Source organism: Callospermophilus lateralis, chromosome 4, assembly GCF_048772815.1.
Source record: "Callospermophilus lateralis isolate mCalLat2 chromosome 4, mCalLat2.hap1, whole genome shotgun sequence".
Taxonomy (NCBI): Eukaryota; Metazoa; Chordata; class Mammalia; order Rodentia; family Sciuridae; genus Callospermophilus; species Callospermophilus lateralis.
This window is the reverse complement of record NC_135308.1, coordinates 63,410,698-63,436,061: the sequence shown is the minus strand read 5'-3', so window position 1 is coordinate 63,436,061 and position 25,364 is coordinate 63,410,698. Positions and strand designations below refer to the sequence as shown.

The following is a 25,364-nucleotide window of genomic DNA, read 5'->3' as shown; positions in this document are numbered from 1 at the left end:
ATGTCAAAACACGCAATTTAATAAATTATAGCATACCAGAAAGGGGGAAAAACCCTGATATTATACATATACTGTAAGATGCCAAATGGTTGTGATTTGTTCCCTACTGCAGAGATTTTGAAATGTCAAAAAGCAGCGTGTATTCGTGGACTCAAGGACAAATGGCAGAGATGGAGAAATACGCTACACTGCCGCGTCCCTCGTAACAGTACTCCTCCTGGAATCTGTGGACCAGGTTGCTAAATTTCCCTATAGCCCGGATCCGCCCCCGTCCGCACCCAGCAACTCGCTGCTGAGTTTCACTTTCAGTTTAGTGGAAAACGAAAGCCTAGGGGCTGGGGCGGAGCGGGGCGGAGCCGGGAGGAGTGGCCGCTGCAAGGAAAAGGGGCGCTCAGACAAGCGCCGGCCAGATGGCAGGCAGAGGCAGCGCGCAGCGCGGGTTGCCACGGGGAGCTCTGCTTACCCCGCTGAGTTGGTAAGGAGCTCCTGAGACCGGACGGGAATTCAAGCAGTGGAAGCTGGACGCTGCTAGGCACTTGAGGCAAGTTTGAGGCTAATATTGGAAGTTTTCTTTCTAGGAAAGATATCCAATGGAACTCTGCTTATAGTCTCCAAATAATTAAGAAATTTTTTGGGGCTCTGCAAGTGATAATAATGCATGTTTTCATTGAGTGAATATATGGGGTCAATAATTTCCCCCACAAACTAATATATTTATTTGAACTTTTAGCATGTCTTTGTGTTTAATTAAAAAAAGAAATGACAAAAGTTTTGCAAACGTGTAAAAAATATGCAAGTAACGCAGACAAATGTGTAAAGTAGAAACCAGGTTCACTAATATTGAACATTTTGAACATTTTGTGTTTACTTTATCAGTCTTTAAAATTCTTTTCTAAGTTCAACTTAGTATATCATGGACATCTTTTCATGTCAAGACATATAGATATGTCAATGGCATACATTTTTTATAGGTACTGTATGGGAAGTACGTTATTTAAACAACGCATGGACATTTAGGTTGTTTCCAGTTTTTATTGGTTTAGATGAGCCAGCACTGAATATAATTTTATGCGCACATTCTTGCAAATATAGGAATATATTTGTGAGCAATTCCTAGAAGTAGAATTGCTGGGTCAGTGGATATATATATATATATATATATATATATATATATATATATATATGATTAATTTTGTCAAACTGTACAAATCAGAGTCTTTTAGTCTTAATCACTCTCCTCCCATTTTCCTGGACGAAAGCTAAATTTAGACCTTTAAACATAAAACTCCATTCCAAATATCCCTGAAAATCTGAATCCAAAGTGTTGGGAAATTAAAGCACAGGCTTTATTTTCATACTTAACAACCTAGTTATACTTTGAAATCTTTCCAAAAAACAAAGCGAATATTTTAAAATATTTCATGTGATTTTTTTATTTTTGTGGGTGTTATACCGTGGAAAGCGAAGTGGAGAGTTCAATGTAGACATCCAGGTTATCCTATGAATTCACAGGAACAAAATAGAGAAGAAAGAACACAGTTTACAGCTCCATCATCTTGATTTATGATGCATTTAGCAAAGAACAAAAAAAAAAAAAAAGAGGGGACTTCTTTTGTTTTTCTTTTTAAATCATTGAAATTGTGCTGTGAATTTGACACTTTTATGCAGTGTTGGCTCACAAAGGGGAAAATGTTTAACATGAAGAGAACCAAAAAGAAGGTAAGTCCTAATCGTTTCATGTGGGCTCATTCTTTGGGGGAGAATAGCTCCAATGTTCCCAGTTACTTTGGATTTTATCTGGAATGCTCTAATTTGTGTCCAGCATATTGCCATTACCCATGAAATGTAAACAGGTGAACAAATCATTAAGAATGGGTTCTAAACTGGTTGGGGTGGCATCTGCCTATTGTCCCAGCTTTGGAGGCTGAGGCAGGAAAATTGCTTGCGTCTAGGAGTTTGGGACCAGCCTGGGCAGCAAATAGTGAGAACCTGTTAAAAAAAAAAGTCTCAATATGTTGTCATTGGATTTGAAAGACAGGGAAGTTGCTTATATATTGTCGCCAACATATTAATTTTGTTCCTCTTATAGCATTTAAAGTTGGAGGCAGTTTTGTACAATTTCCCACAACCTCTCATTGGTTTAGTAGTGCATGAAGTTAGAGATCCAGGCAAAACAAGGTTCTTCCTACCATGTCTTTGGCGCTTTTGCTATATCTCTGTTCTCTGGCTACTATGGTGGTGGGTCTATACGTATATAATATATACAATGTATATTCTATATAATAAGAGTTATTTCCATCACTCTTATTCAGGAAGGATAGAACTAAATTAGTTCAGTACTTTGGAGTTCCCCCCACCTTTTTTTTTTTTTTTTTTTTGTAAGGGGTTAAGTTTGGAGATTCATCTTCCTTGAAATATATTCATTCTCTTTTCTCTGGTGGATGTTTATTGCACCTGCATAGTTCACGTGAACACCCTCTCTGCCCACTTTGCCTTTCCCCACTTTCCTCTGATCTTTAAGTTTCACTTTCTTCCCTTTTGTTGCCCTACCTACTCATCTCCCCTGTGATCAATCTTAAAATGTTGCTGCAGTTTTGTGTTTCCCCTTTGGGACCTGACCTGTCTGCCTGTCCAAATGATATATTCCATTGCAGGACCTTTTCTAGTCAGTTTTATTAGATGTCTGTCAATGATGATCTCAAGTATTTATTTTTAGTTGATGAAATTGTCTGCTGTCACCATTTCTTTTTCAGCTTGACTCCGCTACAAGCTACTTGGCCTACAAGCTTCATAAGGGACAACTCTTTATAACTATCTTTTAAAATAGTTAGCAATCTGATGTGATTCTGCAATCTGTATACGGAGTAAAAATGGGAGTTCATATTCCACTTGAATCAAAGTGTGAAATATGATATATCAAGAACTATGTAATGTTTTGAACAACCAACAATAAAAATTAATTAAAAAAAAATAAAATAAAATAGTTAGCAAGGGGGCTGGGATTGTGGCTCAGCGGTAGAGCGCTCACCTAGCATGGGTGGGACCCAGGTTCGATCCTCAGCACCACATAAAAATAAAGGCATTGTGTTGTGTCCATCTACACCTAAAATATGAATATTTAAATAAAATAAAATAAAATAAAATAGTTAGCAAGGTGTGCTGGTGCATGCCTGTACTCTTAAGTGATTCTCAAGGCTGAGACAATAGGATAACAAATTTGAGTCCAGCCTCTGATTCTTAGTAAAACCCGATCTTTTTTTCTTTTTTGGTACTAGGGATTTAACCTAGGGGTGCTTTACCACTGAGCCACATCCCCAGTCATTTTTTTTAAAAAATAATTTTTAGACAAGGTCTTGCTAAGTTGCTGAGGCTGGCCTTGAACTTGTGATCCTCCTGCCTCTGTGTCCCAAGTCATAGGGATTACATGTATGCACCACCTCATCTGGATCCTTTTTATTTATTTTTTTGATTTTAAGATAAGGTCTTATAAACCAGGCATGGTGGCAAACTCCTGTAATCCCAGCAATTTGGGAGGCTGAGCCAGGAAGATCCTAAATTTGAGCAACTTAGCAAGGCCCTAAGCAACTTAGTAAGACCCTGTCTCAAAATTAAAAATAAAAAGAACTAAGGATGTGGTTCTCAGTGATTAAGAGTTCTTGGATTCAATCTCCAGTACAAATTATTAAAAAAAAAAAAAAAAAGAAGGAAAGAAAGAAAGGGAGGAAGGAAGGGTGGGAGGGGCCGGGGATTGGGGATGTAGCTTAGTGGTAGAGTTCTACTGGTTCAATTCCCAGTACTGCAAAAAAAAAAAAAAAAAAAAAAAAAAAAAATGACATATTCTTTGTACATACTTATGGAGTACAGTGTGGCATTTCAATACTTGTATGTAATGTGTAATGATCAGATCAGGGTAATTGGAATATTTACCACCTCAAACATTATTTCATTATACTGGTAACATTAAAGTTAGCTATTTTGACATGTACAATCAATTTATTTCCACCATAGTTACCCTACTGTGCTATTCCTTCTGTCTAACTGAATGCTTAACTATCTCCTCTCCATTCTCCTTCCTCCTATTCTCTTCCGGGCTTCTTGTAACCACTATTCTGCTTTGAACTTCTATGAGATCAACTTTTTTAGTTTTCACATACAAGTGAGACATGCAGTATTTGTCTTTCTGTGCCTGACAATAAGTCACCTGACAGAATATTCTCTAGGTTCATCCATTTGTCACAAATAGTAGGAATTCATTTTATCATTGAAAAATGTTTTGTTGTGTGTATGTACCATATTTTCTTTATCCATTCATTTGTTGATGGACACTTAGGCTGTAAATCTTTGCTGTTGTGAATAATGCTGCCATCAACAGTGGCATATAAATGTCTCTTCCATATTCTAATTTCCTTTGGAAATATGCAGGATAGTAGAATGACTGGATCATCTAGTAGATCTATTTTTAGTTTTGATGATCCTCCTTCTTTAGTTTGGATCTTGAATGTTTCCCGAAGGCCCACCTTAAAGGCTTAAAAGGCTTGATCTTTAGGGTAGTGCTATCAGGAAATGGTGGACCCTTTAAAGGTGGGGCCTATTAAGAGCTCTTTTCTGGGGAGTGTGCCCTTGAAGAGGATTGTGGAACAGTTAAGTCTGATTCATTCTACTGTCTTTTTTCTATTCCCATTCTTCCTTCTTTTCCTTTCACTTCTGAACTTCTATTCCTCCCTCCCCCCATTATTGTGTGTTAGCATCCGCATATCAGAACATTTAGCCTTTGGTTTGGGGGGACTGGCTTATTTTACTTAGCACAGTAGTCTCCAGTTCTATCTGGCAAAGTTATAAAGTCATTTTTTTTTAAATGTACCCACTGCCACTTTCAGTATGTGCCCTGGTAATGGGTAGTAATGACCAATTTATCCATACATCTTATGATTTTCAGATTATATCTTTTATTATTTGTCCTTTAATGTGTGCTAGTCTTAATTTATTTGGTGCATTGCTTGGCATCTTTCAATTCATTTCTACCTGGATATTCCTCATATATCTCACTAGGAAGCAGTTTCTCCATCCCCAAACTTGGTTTGACTTCTGCTTTTCTGTGTTAGAAGACAGGACTTTGTGAAGTCCCTTCTGCCTTTTACTGAAAACTCCCATCTCAGCCAGTCAAAACTGAGGGTTGTTGGGGCAAAGGCAGGAAGGAATTTGTTACTGAGATTTGTCATCCACTGTGTCAGTTCTGTATTGCCTGTTGGCGCTGTGCTGTGTGCTCTGTATACAAGAAAGATGATTTGATTCCCTTAGGCCTGTGTCAGACCATGTGTTTTCCTTAGACTATTAGCCTTAACTCCACATTCCAATTAACTACTTAATAATATAATAAATACTTCCGAAACTCCTTCAACACTCAGCTAAAATATTATAAGCAATGGCTCTCCACTGTCTTGTTCTCCTGCATTCCCCTCAGAGTAATTGGCATGTGGTTTTCATTATCTATTTAAAAATTTAATAAATAAATGAATGAAAAAAAATTAAAAAGTTTAATCGTACATGCATATATTGATTCATAAGCAAAATAATGTTCCATTGAGCTTGAGTTTAAATCTAAAGAATTCACATTATATATATTATCTTCTTGGAATTGTTTTTCGAGTTAACATTATGTTTCTAAGACTCAGTATCTTGTGACGTACATTATGGTTATTCGTATTCATTGATGAATTAGCGAGTAATATCATTGTATTCTGCCATACAAGCAGTGCTGCTATGAGTATTGGTATAGATGTCTCTGGGGACACATGTAAGAATTTCCCTTGCAGTCTGGGTGTGTTGTTCAGTGGCAGAGTATTGCTTATTATGTCAGGGCCCTTGGTTTGATCCCCAGCAGTAGAATAAACTAAAACAAAACAAACAACCAAAACCCCAGAACACTTGGAATTTTGGGGTTGAGGTTGAGTGGATGTTTAACTTTAAAAGATAATGCCAATTTTTTTTCCAAAGTGATTATACCATTTTATGCCCCTATCCTTGTAGTAGATAAAAATCCTATTTATCCAGGTCCCCTGGATCAGAATTATTTTCTTTGTATATTTTTAATTGACACATAAGATTATACAAATCTCATTATGGTCCTGATTTGAGTTTGCATGTCTATTAGTTAAGCAGTTATTTTTTATAAAAGTGTTCCAGAATTTTAATTTTATAAATTCTTCCATGTCAAGTTTGGATTTGTTTATGCAAAGCTGCTTATAGTCCTTTACACACACTCACATCCTCTTTCCCCAAACTCTTGATTTTTTTCCAAACTCTGATCTTTTGTGTACAACCTGCTGTGCTTCAAGATATCCCTTGTTTCAAACTATTCCCTCTCATCTTTAATAAACTGAGTTCCAGACTCACCTCTTTTATGAAACTTGCCCTTGAAAATGTCAATAAACTTACATTCTATGTCATTTAGCCACTGAGTCCTGACCAGCCTCTCACTCTCCATGGGCAATGACTATAAGCTAGTACATGCTGCCACATGTATTAAGAATCTTAAAGTCAGATATTAAAGAGATTAAAAAAAAAAGAATTTAGGCCTTTTTTTTTTTTTTTTTGGTATTGAACTCAGGGCCTCTTAACCACTGAGTCAGATCCCCAGCCCTTTTTATTTTTTTATCTTGAGATAGGGTCTTGCTGAATTACTGAGGCTGGCCTTGAACTTTCTTCAGTCCTCCTGCTTCAGCCTCCTGAGTTGCTGGGATTAACAGGTGTATACCACCATGCCTGGTAGAACCTTGTACATTTTAACCTGGTATTTATTTCTAAGAATCCCTCCCAAAGGTAGCGAAAAAGTTCTAGATAAATAAAAATGATTTAGTGTCTAATGGCCAGGTGGGCTTTAGGGCTGCAGATTTATTTACATAGGGAAAGGAGAATCATTGAGGAAATCTTGTATATATGCCCTTGGGTGGAGAGCCAGGGGCCTAGAGAATACAATATGGTTGTACTCTCCAGCTTAGATCTGTGAATAGGACTAAGAATACTGGAGAAGAGATAAGCTGAATACACATGTTAAAGCCCTTTTAGAAGGAATATGATTAAATCAAAAGGCACTAGACAGTGAGAAGAGCTGGGTGTGTTTCCCACTTTCACATCAAGCCCCCATGTGGAGATGTGAGGGTATGTTGACTGCTGTGTGGCAGTGACATGGCTGCTACCTAGTGGAGATTTGAGGGAAGTGTGTAGTGTCTTGGTATCCATGGTTATGAATTTGTTGTAAAACACATGAGAGATCCCTTCTGGAATTGCTTGCTGGAGAGAATTTACAGGTGTCAGATCTGAGTTGTCAAGAGGAAGTAAAGAAGTAGAATAATTTAAGTACTGTAGTTTTTATGTCCGCATCCATAGCTATGATTTTGTCGTGTACCTGGACCTTTGGTTTGCATGGAGAAATGCTCAGTTGTATTCTGTCAAAAACCAATGCTCCTCTGGGCCTGGGGAATGTGTGTCTGTTGAATATGTGTCTGGGAACCACCACATCCACAAGTGGAGAGACAGCTATTCCTCACATTAGGATACAATTAATTAATTATTTGAATAGCTCTGTGCATAAAGTGCACAGGAGCATAGACAACATCTAGGCCTTCCTAAGGACCCAGCACAAGCTTCCCAGAAGACAGAACATTTTGTTGGAACTTGGATGTCTGTAGGAGTATCTCAGTAAGTTAGAGGTGTGGATAGCAAGGAATTTGCTGTGAGAAGCCTTTAAGCTGTGGAAGTGACAGTTGGGGATGGGAGTGAGGGGCAAAGAGACACTGGGCTTCTCATCTGGTCCCCTTGGTGAATGTTAGTTACATCATTTATCAAAAAGAGAATCTGGAGGTAGGAAGAAGAGTTCAGTGTTAGGGTATGACAGTCTACTCTGGAGGAGAACAAATGGAAACAAGGGTCAGGTGTATCTAGCTTAGTTGTTATTTACAGCCCTTGAGCTTTATTAGTCAAAATCCCTAATCAGTTATCTCTTCTTAGACTTGGCTCTTTGAAATCAGAACTTATTGAATTAATATGCTTTCCTCCTGTCTTATCCTTATTAGGTTGTGTGTTTTCACAGAGGCTCTGTTGCACCTGGCCCATGTGAGCTCCTCCTGGAAGTTAAGTGGTGGAGTCCTGAACACCTGCCAGGCAGCCTTGGCCTGGGGATTTTGGAGTCACCATTAATGGACAAAGTGTTCGGGTTCCTGAGAGAAACTTGCCAGTTAATCCTGGCTGAGTCTCAGCAGTACCCGGGAGAATCCACCTTGAAGAAGGAAGAGAACAACAACATGAAGAGGGAGAGAGAACATTTCAATGCCTGGGACAACCCTCATGGTCATTAGAACCTCCTATTTTTCTCTTTTTGACTTCATAGAAATGCTTCATTTACTTACTATACTCTGTTGCACTAGAGCTTTTTGGTTAATGGGTCCACATCACTTGTGTCTCAGTTTCTGTGTCTGTGGAATGGAGATAACAGTAGTACTGAGCACAGAGGGTTGTTCCAGGGATTAAATGAGATAATCTGGGGAAACGGCTTTAAACCAATGCTTGCCACGTAGCGTGCAGCATTAGTTTCTGTCTTCTCTGTTACCCTTTACAAGTCTGTGTAGAATCAAAATGCTCTTACTGATTTGGGAGCAGAAATCTGCGATTACATGTTACACCTGGATTTTGATATTTTTACTGCCCTGTCTCTTATACCCCAGTGCCCATTCCCCAGGAATTCTGAGATTTAGTGGTACTGCTTCCCTTTTAAATTGCTCACCTGTGGGGTCTGGTGAGTCTGTGGTGGGAAAAGAAAGGTTGGTTGCTAGTGGAACAGAGAATTGTTTTATCTTTGGGTTTTCTCATAGTTTGAAAGTTTCTTCTGGATTTTAGTCTCTTGGGGTAAATTTAGGGTAGGTGGATCTTCCCCAAAGTTCGACAGCCATTCTGACACAGCTGTAGAGACCAGTTTGGGAGGAACCCATGGCACCCCAGTTATGCTTTCAGAAATTTTTTTTCCCTTTGCTCTTCCAGCAATTGTTTGTGCAGTACTGCTTGTATCATTCATTTGTCAATGCATGATACACTTTTTGGGTGACATCTCCTTTCTGGTGGACTATTGAAACTTGTCTTGTTATTTAACTTCTCACAGGTTCATGCATATATCCTCTCAAATTTGTTTACAAGTTCCCTAGAGAATTCTTTGTACATCTGAGATATTTCACAGGGTTTCATGTCCTCAATAGATGCTAGAAAAACATTTGATTTTTGTTAAATTCTTTAACTGTGCTTTACTCTCAGTATTTTTTTCTTTTCCTTTTATAGGCCTGGTTGGTTTACACAACATCGGACAGACCTGTTGTCTTAACTCCCTAATTCAGGTATTCATAATGAATGCGGACTTCACCAAGATATTGAAAAGGTAAGACTATTATTCGGGTTAATTGATATGTATATTATTTTATGTTTTTTATTCAGTTACAGTGACTTGGACTTTAGAAGTCTTCTTTCAAAAGTTGTCAAAGAAAAGATATTGTTTTCTGCTTTTCTGCATTAGAATTGCTTAAGAAGTTTTAAAAATACATAAATACCATATCCCACCTCCATTTACTTGATTTCAGTTGGTCTTGGTTGGGGTCCAGACATTGGTACTTTTTAAATGACTCCTTCTGTAGGTGATTTTTAAATGTGGCCAGGATTGGCAGTCATTGAATTAGACCAATGTCAGAGAAACTGTCAGTGGAGCCAAGTGTGTGCATAGTTAGCATACTCATTCTTTTTGCCCTGTGCACTCTTCTGTTTTTCTTCATTGACAGGAAAATTGAGAGATGCCTATAATTTAAGGAATCATTGCCTAAATACATGCCATCCCTTCATGTTGCCCTTTCTACCCAGGACTTAACTTAGCATTTGCCTTTTCTGTTTGAAGTGCTTCAGACTGGACATTTCACTGCTTGCGTCTTCTGTGAACCCAGAATCTGGTGCATCTGCTCTTTATTCTAGCATGATTATTGGTCGGGGTGGAGTTGCTGAGGCAGCAGTTGTGTTGGTCCCCTTCTCAAGGGTATTCTGTTTAGCCAATTCACTAACATGGTGGTTCTTTACCTTGGTTACCCATTTAAATCATCTAGGTCCCACCCCCAGAATTCTGATTTAGTTTATATGGGGAGTGGACTGGACATGGAGATTTTTTAAAAGTTTCCTAAGTGATTCCAGTATGTACCTCACATGGACGACTGTGGGTGAAAGGAGGTTCCTGGCTGTTCTTATTTGACAGGATAAAAGTGCCAAGGGAAGCAGGAGAACAGAGAAGAAGTGTTCCCTTCCAGCTTCTTTTGCTGCTGGAGAAGATGCAAGACAGTAGGCAGAAAGCAGTGCGACCCATGGAGTTTGCCTACTGCCTCCAGAAGTACAATGTGCCATGTAAGACAGTCCTTTCAGTTCTGGCTGCTGCCTACTGATCTAAAGAGGCTGGGAGCCTGGGAGGCTCCCAGAGAGTGAGGAAAAGGGCAGTGAATGAATCAGGGCTCTGTACTTGGTGCACATCTGTGGTTGTGGCAGTTTGTGAACCTGAGATAGGAGGATCCCAAGTTCCAGCTGGCCTGGCAACTTAGTGAAACCCTGTTTCAAAATAAAAAATTGGGGATATAGCTCAGTGGTACAACACCCCTGGGGTTCAAACCCTAGAAACACACACATACATACACACACACACACACACACACACACACAGACACCACACAATCATCAAGAAGGAAGTGAGGTGACCCTAGGCCTCTTATTTTTTTAATTTAATTTATTTTCTAGTTATAGGTAGACACAATATCTTTATTTTATTTTTATGTGATGCTGAGGATCGAACCCAGTACTTCATGCATGCTAGGCGAGCATTCTACCTCTGAACCCCAACCCCAGCCCCAACCCCTTATTTTTAAGGTATTGGTGTATATCTGAAATTTTTAAAAACTTGTTTATTTTAATATATATATTTTTGTGATTATTACCAGTTTACTATTTTTTCCAATGGTTTTCTTTTTAAATTGGCATAACCATACGTTTATGGGATATATTGTGGTAATCTGATGCATTTTTTATACGTGTATAACAGTCAAATCAAGGTCATTAGCATTTCCCTTTCCTTAAAAAGCACTTTCCATTTCTTTGTGTTTCGAAGTTTTGAACTCCTCTCTCCTAATTGCTTATAAAGTACATAATAAATAGTTGTCAGTAGTCACTCTACTGTGCTCTAGAACATTAGAACTTACTGCTACTATCTAACTCTAATTTGGTACCTGCTATTCAATCTTCCCATCCACCCTTCTCTCTACCCTTCCTAATTTCTAATGGCTATCCTGTGACTTTCTCCTTCTTTGAAATCAACTGTTTGGTTTCCACATATAAATGAGAATGTGTGGAATGTGTCTTTATGTGTTTGATTTATTTCACTTAACATAATGTCCTCCAATTCCGTCCATATTTTTGCAAATGACAGGATTTCATCCTTTTTAATGGCTGATTGATATTCCACTGTGGATAGATACCCACATTTTTTCACTCATTCATCGATCCATTGGTGAACATTTAGTTTGTTATTATTTCTTGGATATTGTGAAGAGTGCTGCAATAAATGTGAGAGTCAGATGTCTCTTTACCCAACTGTGTATATTTATGCCAGTACCATGCTCTTTTGGTTATTGCTTTATAGTATGTTTTGAAGTCAGGTGTTGTAATGTTTCCCTTTTTGTTCTTTTGGCTCAGGTTTGCTTCAGCTCTTCAAGGTCTTTTGTGGTCCTCCATAGATTTTTTTTCTAGTTCTGTGAAGAATGTCATTGGTATTTTGATAGGAATTTCATGGAATCTGTAGATACTTTGTGTCCTCTTCAAATTCTTTCATCGTGGTTTATAATATTAATTATAGTGTTAGGTCCATTTGCTCTATACTATAATTTAACTCTGTTGTTTCTTTGTTGGTTTTGTGTCTGGATGATTTGTTCATTGATGAAAGTGGAGTATTGAAGTTCCTAAGTATTATTTTATTAGAGTACATCTCTCCTTTCAGTCTAAGAATGTTTGTTTTATACAACTGTGTGCTACTGTGCTGGATGAATATATATTTATAGTTGTTATAGCTTCTTATTATCTCTTTATCATTCTGTAGTTATTTTCTTGTCTTTTTAATAATGTCTTCCTTATAGTCTATTTTTTTTTCTGATGTAAGCTAGCTACTTCTGCTTGGTTTTGGTTTCTGTTTGTATTTATATATTTTCCTGTCCCTTAATTTTTAATCTGTGTGTATCTTCACTGGTTAAGTGATTTTCTCGTAAAGGTAAATTTTTGAGCCTTACTTTTTAAAATTCATTCATCCAGTCCATATCTTAATTAAGAGATTTAAACCATTTACATTCAAGGTTATTATTGATAAGTTGAGACCTATTTCTGTGACTTTGTTAAAAATTTTTGATTGTTTTGTGTATTTCTTGTTCCTTTCTTCCTTTCTTGTCCATTCTTATTGATGGGTGGTTTTTCTGTATTGGTAGGGTGTGATTCTCTTCTCTTTTTCTTTTGGTTCCTGCTTGACCATTGAGTTTTGTACTTCTGTGCATTTTTGTGATGGTGGTCATCATTCTTTCTATTCTGCCGGACTCCCTTAAGCATTTCTTGTCAGCCTGGTGATGAATTCCCTTAGTTTTTGTCCCGGAGACTCTTTATTTCTTCTTCATTTCTGAAGGATATATCTGTTGGGGATAGTATGTAGATTGGCAATTTTTTTGTTAGTTCAAAATTTCTTTCCTGCTCAATGGAGGATCTTTTAGATCAAATCTATTGGGACTCTTTTAAGCTTCCTGGACCTGAATATCTGTATCCATCCCCAAGATTTAGAATGTTTTCATTGATTATTTCATTGAATAGATTTATTATGCCTTTTTCCTTCTCATCTTTTCTTTTGGGGGGTTACTAGGGATTGAACCCAGGGTGCTTAACTACTGAGTCACATCCCCAGCCCTTTTAAAAAATATTTATTTTTTAGTTTTAGATGGACATAATATCTTTATTTTTATTTTTATGTGGTGCTGAGGATCAAACCCAGTGCCTTATGCATGCTAGGCTAGCCCTTTGATTTGTTTGAGACAGGGTTTCACTAAGTAGCTTAGGGTCTCACTAAGTTGCTGATGTTAGCCTTGAACTTGTGATCCTCCTGCCTCAGCCTTCCAAGTCACTGGGATTACAGGTGTGCTCCACCATGCCTGGCTCCTTCTCATCTCTCAATTAAAAAATTTTTTTTTTGTAGTTATAGATGGACAGCATGACTTTATTTTATTTGCTTTTTTTTGTATGTGGTACTGAGGATTGAACCCAGTGCCTCACATGTGCCAGGTAAGCACTCTGACAATAAGCTATAGCCCAAGCCCTCCTTCTTATCTCTTGTAGCACCCACTGTATGAATATTTGCTTATTTAATTGTGTCCTGTGGACCTTAATGGCTTTTTTAGTTCTTTAAATTAGCTCTTTTTCATTTCATTTCTTTTTTTTCCCCCCAAAGACTTGTGTTCAAGCTTGGACATTGTTTCTTCTGCCTGACTAGTTCTTCTGTTAAGGATCTCAAATATATATTGTTCAGTTTTTAGCACCACAATTTCTGAATGGTTCTTTTTTTATTATATCTTTGCTAAATTTCTGATTTATGTCATGAATTCTCTTTGTATTTTTCATTGACTGGTCTGTCTGTATTCTCTTCAAATCTCAATAAGTTTCCTTAAAAGTCATTCTTTTGAATTCTTTGTCAGGTAATTTGATGACTTTCTTTTCTTCAGAGTTTGTTGCTAGAGAGTTATTAGATTCCTTTGGAGATATTATATTACTTTGTTTTTTCACACTTTTTTCCCATATGTTGGAATTTTTGCATCTAGTGGGTCAGTTTTCTCTATTAAAAAAAGTGAGTATCTGTGTTTCAGATTTAGAGGAAAAACTCAACTTCTCCCCTTAAGTACAATATCTTTGAGTTTTTCACATGTGACCTTTATTGAGTTTTCTTTGTCTTTAAATTTTTTTTTTAGTTGTTGATGGACATCTATTTTATTTATTAATTTATTTATATGTGGTGCTGAGAATGGAACCCAGTGCCTCACACATGCTAGGCAAGCGCTTTACCACTGGATTACAACCCCAGCCCTGAGTTTGCTTTCTCTTTTTGCCAGAATTTTCATTGCTTTTACAGTGGAACAGATTTATGGAGGCCCTCACTTTATCATTTCAGATGTATTTTTTCCTTCTTTTAGCCTTTCATGGCTACAGGAAGGAAATAATTTTTAGGGAATTTTTCTTTAAATTATGATTATTTGGATACCTGTTCTCCATTAGGATAGAGGTTTCCTGGTGACAGAAATTTTCTTTGGTATATTTTTTTTATGGCAATTTTTATGGCATCTGCCTTGTCCTAGCCGATGTTAAGTATGTTGTGGGACAGGCAAATGACTATTTCTTAGATGAATGGGAACTCTTGGTTCTGGGATGGCCAGATGATGGCAAATTGTCTTTAAATGGTAACATGATCCAATTTCCTTTACATCCAGTGTCAGCTCTGTGGTAGGACATAATTCTTCTGTACACTATTCCCTGGAAAGCACCAATTTAACCCTACTAATAGATTGTTTCTCTTTTGAGTTTGGAATTCACTGCATTGGAATCAATCTATTCAACTTATATGATTGAGTGTCAGATACTATAGTGCCAGATTTCTATGCATAAGGAAATAAGGCTGAAAGAGTCTTTGCCTCCATGAAACTCACAGTTTAGGGTCAAGACAGACCCAAACCCAAACCAAAACCAATACAAACTAAAAAATGTTAAGTACAAGTTGTGATAAATATTATGAAGGAAAGAAAATGTTGTTTGGGTGTAAGATTTTAGTTAATTTACAGTAACTACCTTTTCTTGCAATATCTTTGCATTTTTGCACTTTCTGTCCTTTTTAAAAATAGCCCTCAGTGTGTTTTTCTTCATCTTTAACTTTCTAGTTTTCTTTCTAACAATACTATTAAATTTGGTTATATCTGCCTTACCTTTACTTATAAAACAGATATAGACTTCACTGCCTAATTCCTGCTTTCTCTTATCTATCATCATCTGACTGTAAGATGGTCCTTTCCCTCCTTCTCCTCCCAGGAACCTATGGGAAAACCTAGGTCAGATACAGGAATTGGGGATAGTGCTCAGTTTTTAGGGCACTGAATAAGAAAACTCATCAATGGACAGAGAAATGAAAGACCTTAGGAGTACAGTGAGAGCATTGGCTTTGTGTAGACACAGTAGAGAATTACTGGATCTATCTAGGTGGGTCCCCTAGTGACAGCAGAGATGGACAGTGAAATTTGGGTCATGTAATGGTTGGACTATGGCTTAAGTTTTTAGAGGATCTGTCAAAAATCAATATATAAATTACTTCTCATTTTTTGAGCACCTAAAATGTAGTGCAAACTTAGCTGTTTTGGGAGTGGGAGAAGGCTAGGAAAAGATGAAGTGTTCTTGGGCATCTTGGTAGCTAGGGCACAAGGGCATGAGTAGTTTCCAGGGATCTCGCTAATTGTGATGTTACTTCTTTTTGGCCAGTGTTTGTCCAGCATGATGCTGCTCAGCTTTACCTCACAGTCTGGAACCTAATTAAGGACCAAATCACTGATATGGACTTGGTAAGATCCTGGAACAAGAGAACTCAGAGGTTTAGGATGCTACTCATATAACTCATTCAAAAATGTTTATGTAAGATGGAAAAAAAGAATTAATTCATATACAATGCTTATTACAGTTCCATAATATAATTACTCTTTTGCACCTTTATAAGTAAGACAATGAACTTTAGTGGCTACCATTTCTGGAGCTTTCATCTTCTTGATCCAACTTCTGTTAATAGGCCTGAAATGGTTTAGGGCTTTTTCCCTGACTTACCTCTTTCTTCCTTCCTCTTGCAGGTAGATAGGTTGCAGGTCTTGTACATGATCCAGATGAAAGAATCCTTGATTTGTCTAGACTGTGCCAAGGAGAGTAGCAGAAACAGTAGCATGCTCACTCTCCCTCTTTGTCTTTTTGATATGGACTCAAAGCCCCTGCAAACACTGGTGAGAAACTTTTCTTGGTGGATTTGAAAACCCCAATGTTGCCAATCCCTTGTTGCTTCTTTTATCCGCCTTTGGCTTTGTATTTCATCTCTGTGGCTTTGTTCAAGTTCTCCTTTGACTAGCAAAATCAATCAATTAATTAATTAAAATTAATTAATAAAAAACTTCTCTCCTACTTTCACTTTACTCAAAATGTTTCCTTAAATGTGCTCCTCCCATTTTATTTCTCCAAATACTGGAATCTTTATTCTTTTTGAGATTCTACTTAATGTACTGCACTGGGCCAGACATTTAGGGGAGCTTGGAGAAAATTGGACATAAACCTTGCATCCCTACCATAGGGGTATAGGGGATTGTTCTCTAGATGGTAAATACCAACATTGCATTTTTCTTGTTCTGGATGAGACAGGAGGATGCCCTACGCTGTTTCTTCCAGCCCAGGGTGTTATCCAGCAAATGCTTCTGTGAGAACTGTGGGAAGAGGACACATAGCAAACAGGTACTTATTAATTCAGCTACTTCACTAGTCTGGGTTTGCCCCTAGTGGAATTCCTGATATCATCTTTCCAGACCCCTAAGGGTACCTCATGCTGGTTGAGGAGGGAATTTGGATTAGGCTAGTATCTGGTGTTTTAGGGCTTCTGATTTTCATAGCTGTGGATGTGGCTTCTCTCTCACTGAGAGAAACAGAGCCTTTTATTTTATTTTTTTTATTTTTTAATTTTTTTTTAAAGAGAGAGTGAGAGAGGGGGAGAGAGAGAGAATTTTTTTAATATTTATTTTTTAGTTATGGGCGGACACAACATCTTTGTTTTGTATGTGGTGCCGAGGATCGAACCCGGGCCGCACGCATGCCAGGCGAGCGCACTACCGCTTGAGCCACATCCCCAGCCCGAAACAGAGCCTTTTAAAGAATAGAGAAGATTCGAAAGAAGTGGTTAGCTTTCCCCCTATGAGAATGACTAGCTTTCTAGAGCAGACTCCATAGTTACTCTGGTTTCAGGAGCCTCTGCAGAACCCTGGGCCTCTGGTGCCCTCTGTGGAAGATGTGCAATGGTGTGGTAGTCAAGTGTCACGTGACTCTTGGAGGAACCCAACAGATTCAGTGAAATGGAGCCCTTAACTCTATGTTAGATCATGCTGAATTCCTCTTTTGGAGAAGAACGTTCTACTAGCCCTGATATTTTTCTGTGTTTCCATTTCAAGTGCTTTAGGACTTCACTCCACAGTGATTTTGCTTTTTCAGGACTTGAAGCTGACCCATTTGCCCCAGACCTTGACCATCCACCTCATGCGATTCTCCATCAAGAATTCACGGACAGAAAAGATCTGCCACTCACTGTATTTCCCCCAGAGCTTAGATTTCAATCAGGTTCTTTCAAATGAGCAAGTCCTCGGTGATGCCAAGGAACAGGTGAGATGTTCTTTCCCATTATACATCAATCTTATCAGGCACCACAGCCTTAAGATTCTGCCTTCCTGGACCCCTCAGTTGCTAGAATTCACCTGCTCAGAAGTTCTGTAGTCCACATCAGTGATGCAGTCTGTGTGGTAGAGTGATGTCAGGTTCCAGACTGTGATGGTACAGTGAAGCAGCATCATGCTGGGCAAACACTGGCAAGGTGAATGGGAGCAGCTCGGTTAGTGAGGTCTGCTTCCTCTGTGTCATTCTTTTATCTGAGAAATCTTTTTTTTTTTTTTTTTTTGAGAGAGAGAGAGAGAGAGAGAGAGAGAGAGAGAGAGAGAGATATTTTTAAAATTTATTTATCAGTTTTCGGTGGATACGACATCTTTATTTTATTTTTATGTGGTGCTGAGGATTGAACCCAGTGCCCCGCGCATGCCAGGTGAGCACGTTACCACTCGAGCCACATCCCCATCCCCTATCTGAGAAATCTTGTCCTCTGCTGCCATGTTGGGAGGTTCAAAGGGAGGAAAACCCAATCATAGCTTGGTGTGATTCATGGAAGCATACATAGATTCAAGACACACTTATTTTTTAAATAATATTTAAATGTAGTCTAATGGAACGATGGCAGATTTTATCACCTCACTCTTACTACCAGACTTTGCTGTTGATTATGACTTTAATTTTTTCTTAAGATTCAAAAAACTTTCTTATTTCTAAACATTGGGTCTGTACTTAAAGACCTTGAAGGATTGGGGGAAGGAACTCATAATTCAGTTCTTGGCTTTTAGTTTTAAAAAGTGTGCATTGATGAGCCACACAGTTCTATCCTGACCCCTGCATCACAAATGGTCAGATTTCATACTTTAAAAAAAACTTGATTTCATTTATGGCTCTGTAGACATTTGTGTATGCTTGAATGGTGCTTGATTTCTAGTATTTATTTGTCATATTCTCTTATAAAATTTGCATTATTTGGCAAAAATAAAGTTATTTTGAAAAAAATAACACATGGAGTAGGTATAAATGCATAAGTGCAACTTTATTATTAAAATAGCCAAGGCCTACCTTGAAGGTAATAAGAAAGTAGTAAGTTGATTGGGCCAGATTTAATCAGAGGAAAGTTTCATTTAGTTGTCATGATATGACATTATATTCATTTATGGACATTATATTAATTTATTGGGAGATGCTGAGGAAAAAATGACATAAATATCCTTTGTTCATAGGTTTGAAATACTACATTTAACAAATTTTGCATTTCCATATATATGTGTCTGTTTTTAGAACATTGTTTCTTTTACATTTTCTGTTTGTCTATTTATGCTCAGAACCACGCTATTTAAAAAGTTAAGTAAAACCTTAAGCCAGGGGCTATGGCCTATACCCATAATTCAGCTACTCAGAAGGTTGAGGCAGGAGCATCCCAAGTTTGAGGCCAGACTGGGCGACTTAGTGAGATATTGTCTCAAAAGGGCCCTTGGGTTCAATTCCCAGTAATGAAAATAAATTAAGGACTGATAATATGTTACAACAATATTCAGTTTATCAGGACCTCATAGGATTCTTCTTTTCTCTCTTTCTAGTTTTTCTTATTTCTCCCTACCTAGTCTTGCCTGATGAATTATATTTTAAAATTTCTTCTGCTTAAAAAAGACTTTTTAGTTATTAAAAATTTTAGATATATACCAAAGCACAATGAATTCACATGTATCCATCAAACAGCTTAACAGTTTCCGAAACTAATGGTCAATCTTGATCTATCTCCACCTTCATCCTCTTCTTTTATCCCACCCTTAACTAGATTCAAGACACACTTATTTTTTAAACAATATTTTAAAGCAAATCCCAGACATCATGTGCTGAATTTTATGAATATTTCATTAAGTCTCTTTAAAGAATAAACACTCTTTTTCTAAATATAGCTAACTCTAACTTATAATTCCTTAACATTTTCAAATGTCTAGCCAGTGTTCAGAGTTCTTCTTTAATTTGTGTGGTTTGTTTGAATCTACATCCAAACGAGGTCCATGTTTGCATTTGGCTTCCCTTTCCCTCCTCCTTCCCTTCCTTCCTGTTAAATTTATTTTAGGTTTTGCCTGCCATTTTTTCCTTGTAATTTATTTTGTTGAATTTTTTATATTCCATAATTGGCTGGTTGGTGTCATTTAACATATTCCTCTAAACTCTACTATTTCTTGTAAACTGATCATCAAATCCAGGTATTGTTCTGCATTTCAAAAAAAGTTCAATATAGAGCCCTTAAGTAGAAGAAGTATAGAGTAAGTGGGGCCCTCCATTTTGAGTGAATTAACTTCACTTGCTCTGCCTCACACCCTATCCCCTTCTTCCACTCCATTTCCAAAGTCTCAGGTTAGGGGTGTTTGTATGAATGTGGAGAAACTAGAATGAAGTGTTCCTTTTTAAAAAAGTACTTTACAGAAAATGCAATTTTATTTATTTTTAAAAAATCTAAATTAATAATTGATTTTTACTTTTTACATGCTATTTTAATTTTAATAAAATAAATTCATATTACATAGAACAAGTGCATCAACTACACTCATTGTTGATAAAATTTTAGAAATATTTAAATTGGTTTTGATTTGCATTTCTCTGACTGCTAGAGAAGGTGAGCATTTTTTCATGTACTTATTAATTGACTGTATGTCTTCTTCTGAGAAGTGTCTGTTCAGGTCCTTGGCCCATTTGTTGATTGGGTTATTTGTTATCTTATTGTTTAATTTTTTGAGTTCTTTGTATATTCTGGAAATTAGGGCTCTATCTGAAGTGTGAGGAGTAAAGATTTGTTCCCAGGATGTAGGCTCCCTATTTACTTCTTTTATTGTTTCTCTTGCTGAGAAAAAACTTTTTAGTTTAAGTAAGTCCCATTTGTTTATTCTTGTTATTAACTCTTGGGCTATGGGCGTCCTATTAAGGAATTTGGATCCTGACCCCACAATATGTAGATCGGAGCCAACTTTTTCTTCTATCAGGTGCAGGGTCTCTGCTTTGATATCAAGCTCCTTGATCCATTTTGAGTTTTACCAAAAAATATATACATACATATGGTAATGAAGATGCTAATTAGTTTAACCCAATCATCCATTCTACAATGTATACTTATATCAAAGCATCATGTTGTACACCATAAACATACACATTTTTGTTATTTTAGATCAATTAACCAATTTTTTTTCCCAGAGCTCAGATTGTACCTCTGTTAGATAGAGCATTACTAATACCCACCACAGAGTGTTGTTTATTAAATGAAATAATTTATATAAAAACCAACTGCATACTAAATGCCAAAAGTTAGCTAATAATAATGATTATTATCACTTTAATGACTAACACTGATAGTAATCATTCAGGTTATACCATTTCTTCCTCACTGTATTGTAGTATTTTAATTTATCTCATTGACTTCCTATCACACTTGAACTTTCTATTTATTTTTTCAAAGTACATTGTTTCAGTGGTTTTTCTCAAAAATAAATCTGATGATGTTGTTTCTTTCCTTAAAATTGTTTGAATGTTCTCCCTCATTCATGGGATAAAGTTCTAATTCTTTTTTAAATTTTGAGACAGGGTCTCACTAAATTTTCCAGGGTGGCCTTGAATTTGAGATTGAGTACCTGAGATGAGAGGCTAAAGTTCTAATTCCCAACTTGGTTTGTGAAGATTATCCATTTTCTTAATATTCTTTGCTTTGTTAAGCTGCTAAATCTTTGCAGTTTCTGGGCTTGCATTAAAAATACTGCCTTCCTATAACTTGCCTGCTGTTCTTATCTATCCTTTTAAGGTCAGTTAAAACAGTTCTGCACTGGTAAGCTTTCCCTAGCCCCTTAGCCCTTCCTTAGCTGTTCATTCCTTCTTCTTTTTTTGGGGCAAAAATTGATTCTTCCAAAATTACCTGTAAATATACTTTTTAAAAAAATAAAACATGCCATTATAGTTCTGGTTTATATACTTGTTCTTCCATTAGCCATGAGATTTTTGAGGTCAAGGACTTTTTCCTAGTATCTTTGAAGTACCAGTGCCTGACAAAGAGTAGGTAGTGAATAAATGTGTGATGACTTACTATTTCCGTTTTCAAGTCTGAGTTTAGAAAAAGAGGGGGTGAATCATTTTATGCTTTGTCTTCTTTCAGTCTGAAGGACAGTTTGAACTCTTTGCTGTGATTGCCCATGTGGGGATTGCTGACTTGGGTCATTACTGTGCCTATATCCGGAATTCTGTGGATGGAAGATGGTTTTGCTTCAACGACTCCCATGTTTCTGGGGTGAGAAACAACACCCCAAATTGCCTCTTACCCTGAATTAGCTACCTGTAATAAGTTCTGAGGATCTACCTGAATCCTCAAGGCCAAGACACAGTATGGTATTGTTCTTTGTGTGTAAGGGTGCGTTATGACTTCAAATCCCTATTCTGCATGAAATCCCTATCTGGTTTATAGCTTTGTAAATCTCTGTAAGAGGCCATTACCTCAATGTCCAGGTTTCTGGTGCTGTGGACTCCTTGCTCTGTGGGAAACTTCTGTAAAGCAAGAAGGGTTACAGATATGTAAGATATATACATACATATGTATATAACTCTGGGGAAAGCATGACCAAGTTCAAGCGGAGGAATGAGGCTATTAAAAAAGACTATTATGCGTGACATACTATAATTAGATGCTCCAGCTCTTGGGAGTTACTAGGGTGGGTTTGTCTAGAGGAGTGAAAGAGGGCAAACTGCAGCATCCTATATTCTGTGGATATTTTGTAAATGGTCAGTCAGGTGCTGACTTCTGTTTATGTACTTCTAGGTGTCCTGGGAAGACATCCAGTGTACTTATGGAAATCGTAATTATCGCTGGTAAGAGAAGTATTTGGGTGATGGAAACCTGATGAATTTAAGCTGATTCTTGGAGCTGTATGGAACTCTCATGGACTTAGCCACTGCTTATATTCTGATGGCTTTCCAGGGACTAACCATTCAGCCTCATTTGTCAGCACCCATCCCTCTACACCATGGTGTTCTAACAATTTAGACTCCAGTAATCCTCAAGTATAAGTGACCATGTCTGCCATCTTCCCCTTCTAACTACACATAAGGAGTTTCTGCATTGCCCTCTCCTGATTTAACTTTTGTGCAAACTCCCCCTCACATTTCAATACTCATGTCTTTCTCTGATCTTCAAAGTCTTATTGATTGACCTGATCATATTTGTAGGGGCTTCTTGTGTGCTTTCATTGCATCTTGAGCATAACTCCATCATAGCAGGAATCATGCTGTTTTTAAATTGTTTTGATACATCCTTTCTTTCACATTAGTCCTTTGTACTCTTTGGGGTGAGAAAGATCATTTTTTTTCATATTTCTTTGTCTGGTATAGTGGCTTGCATTTAATAAATATCAAATAATACTTTTTAAATTGGTAACTATGGCAGGGAAGGAAGCTTTAACTTTATCAAGTTAAAACAGAGAGACTTTGTAAGTTTTTCTGGCTGAGTTTCTGGATTAGGAGTGACAGTGTATGCCAAAGATGATATTAAAGATGATTTTCAGTTGCAGAGATAGGTTCTATTATTTGAAAGTAACAAATTAGGTATAATTTGTGTTTGAAGCCTTTCTCAGACTTCTACTTTTTCATATTTCTCTTCTATTTCTTCTAAGCTATCTTTCTTACATGACCAGTCTTTATTGTAGTTATTGATTGATCCATGATTTAGATTAGAGATTGTCAGACTTAATTCTGCAAAGGACCAGAGAGAAAATATTTTAGGTTTTTACGGACCATAGTCTCTGTTTCAAGTACCCAACTCTGTCATTTTAGCATAAAAGAGGACACAGACAGTATATGAATGAATTAATTTAATTGGCTATTCTCCACTTACATTTATTTGCAAAAAACAGGGTTAGTTGTGGCTCATGGTCCCATAATTTGTCAACATATGATTTAGATATTAACTAGTAGCATATTAGTGGTTATTTCCCACCAAGTCACTATTTTGTTTCTCTCTGAAGAGTTGTTTTCTGTTGCTATAACAAAATACATGAGGCTGAGTAGATGAGGCTGAGTAGATGATGGATAGATGAATTTTGATTCAACAGCCTGGAAGTTTGCTAATGCTTGTCCTATCATGAAATAATAATATCGTTTCACTATCAGTGGTTCATTTTGCTATGCTGATGAATTTTCTCATCTTTCTAGGCAGGAAACAGCATATCTTCTGGTTTACATGAAGACTGAGTCCTAATGGATATTTATTCTATATCTTCAGAGATTGACAGACTATCATTTTCCTTTCCTATTCTTGGATCTGTTGACTCTTGTATGAGATTTTACAATGAAAAAAAGCATCACTTTCCAACTGTATAGTTACATGTTATTTATAATCAGGTGGGGATTATGTTTTGGATCTGGTTTGTCTTTCAAAGGTTCATGTGCTGGAGACTTGGCCAAACATGGCAGTGTTGAGGTGGTGGAAACTTTTTAAGGGGGTGGGCCCTGGTGGGAGGTAAGTACGTTCATTGTTTTTCCCCTTCTTCATGATGATGGTTTCCTTTCACTTCTCAGCCATATTCTGATTGCCAGCTTGTTGGCATCATGCTGATAAGAACTTCCAGTCACCAGAATGTGAGCCAAATAAATGTCTTTACAAAGTACTCAGCCTCATGTATTTTGTTATAGCAACAGAAAACATACTAGCCCAATTATCATACTAGTTAACAATGATACTGCACAGGTCAGAATCAAAATGTGTACTTTTATCTGTAGATCCTGGCCACATGGCTAGATAAGGGTTATCAGTGTTACTTACTTTGAAAGACATTAACCCTCTAGTTGGAGGATTGTATTTAGTTGAGGGAGTCCAAGTAATTCCCATGGAAGAAAACACTGGTAGTGGAAGGTATTTGGATAGCAAGGGACAGTGATAGGGAAGTCAATATTTCAATATTTTACAACTATTGGGACCATACTTGTTTGTACTGGCTGAATATCAGTTCCATTTATAATTTGTTACTCATTAAATTGGAAAATATGTATTGATCACCTGTTCTCCATCAGATAATGTATCAGGCACAATACCATTCTTTCCATCAAAAGGAGTTTGCAGCTTAATCAGGGATAATTAAAACCCATAGGATAATGAAGGTTTGTGCTATAGGAATTCAAAGGATAGTTAATCACTTCTATTGCAAGGCCTTCGGAGAAGACTTCAGACTGGAAAGAGGTTAGGTTGAAGAACAATCCATTTGTAGGGAAAACATACTCAGTGGCTTGAAAGGTTTGAAAAAATCCACAAACCTGGATTCCCTACACAAAGGAAAAAGTGGTTATGGGAAGGGAGGTGAAGCTCAGAATGTGGGAGGCTCAAACTAGCTAAGAAATTTGTTTCAAATTTGAAAGAAAATGAATTGAAGTGGCTAAAAAAGAATATCATTAGTTGTGTTCTGTTAATTAATCTTTAGAGTGGCTGGTGATGTGGATTAGATAAAGGTATGATAGTGGAAATGGAAAGACATTCAGAGTCCCTGGAGCCATTTTGGAGGAAAATGGATGTGGGTGAGAGGAGAAATCCAGAGAGTCCAATACCAACCAGTAAGGTGAGCAGGGTGGGTGTTAACATACCGATTTTAATGATGAATCAATTGAGATGTTCACATGCCTAATGACTTGTTTAAGATTTCATACATGATAAGTGGCAGATTTGAAACTTAAACATAAAATATGGGTGATTTTTATTTTTTAAAATTTTTTTTAAAACATGGTGTTTCTTTCTTACATTCTCTCTAGAAATATTCAGTAATGTTTTCTATACTTATGTGTATTTATCACAATATTTGAGAAAGAAC

The 25,364-nt window shown here is 37.1% G+C and overlaps 1 protein-coding gene across 1 annotated transcript; it reads left to right on the top strand.

Moving 5' to 3' along the window:
* Positions 1 to 404: 404 nt before the first annotated feature.
* On the top strand, positions 405 to 24,143 carry Usp18 (ubiquitin specific peptidase 18). Its single transcript, XM_076852529.1, has 11 exons — positions 405 to 541; positions 8,073 to 8,346; positions 9,325 to 9,421; positions 10,277 to 10,422; positions 15,607 to 15,686; positions 15,966 to 16,112; positions 16,522 to 16,611; positions 17,359 to 17,526; positions 21,674 to 21,805; positions 22,331 to 22,380; positions 23,719 to 24,143. Exons 2-11 carry the CDS (start codon positions 8,196 to 8,198, stop codon positions 23,762 to 23,764), a joined length of 1,107 nt encoding a protein of 368 aa, XP_076708644.1. The 5' UTR covers positions 405 to 541; positions 8,073 to 8,195; the 3' UTR covers positions 23,765 to 24,143.
* The last annotated feature ends 1,221 nt before the right edge of the window (positions 24,144 to 25,364 follow it).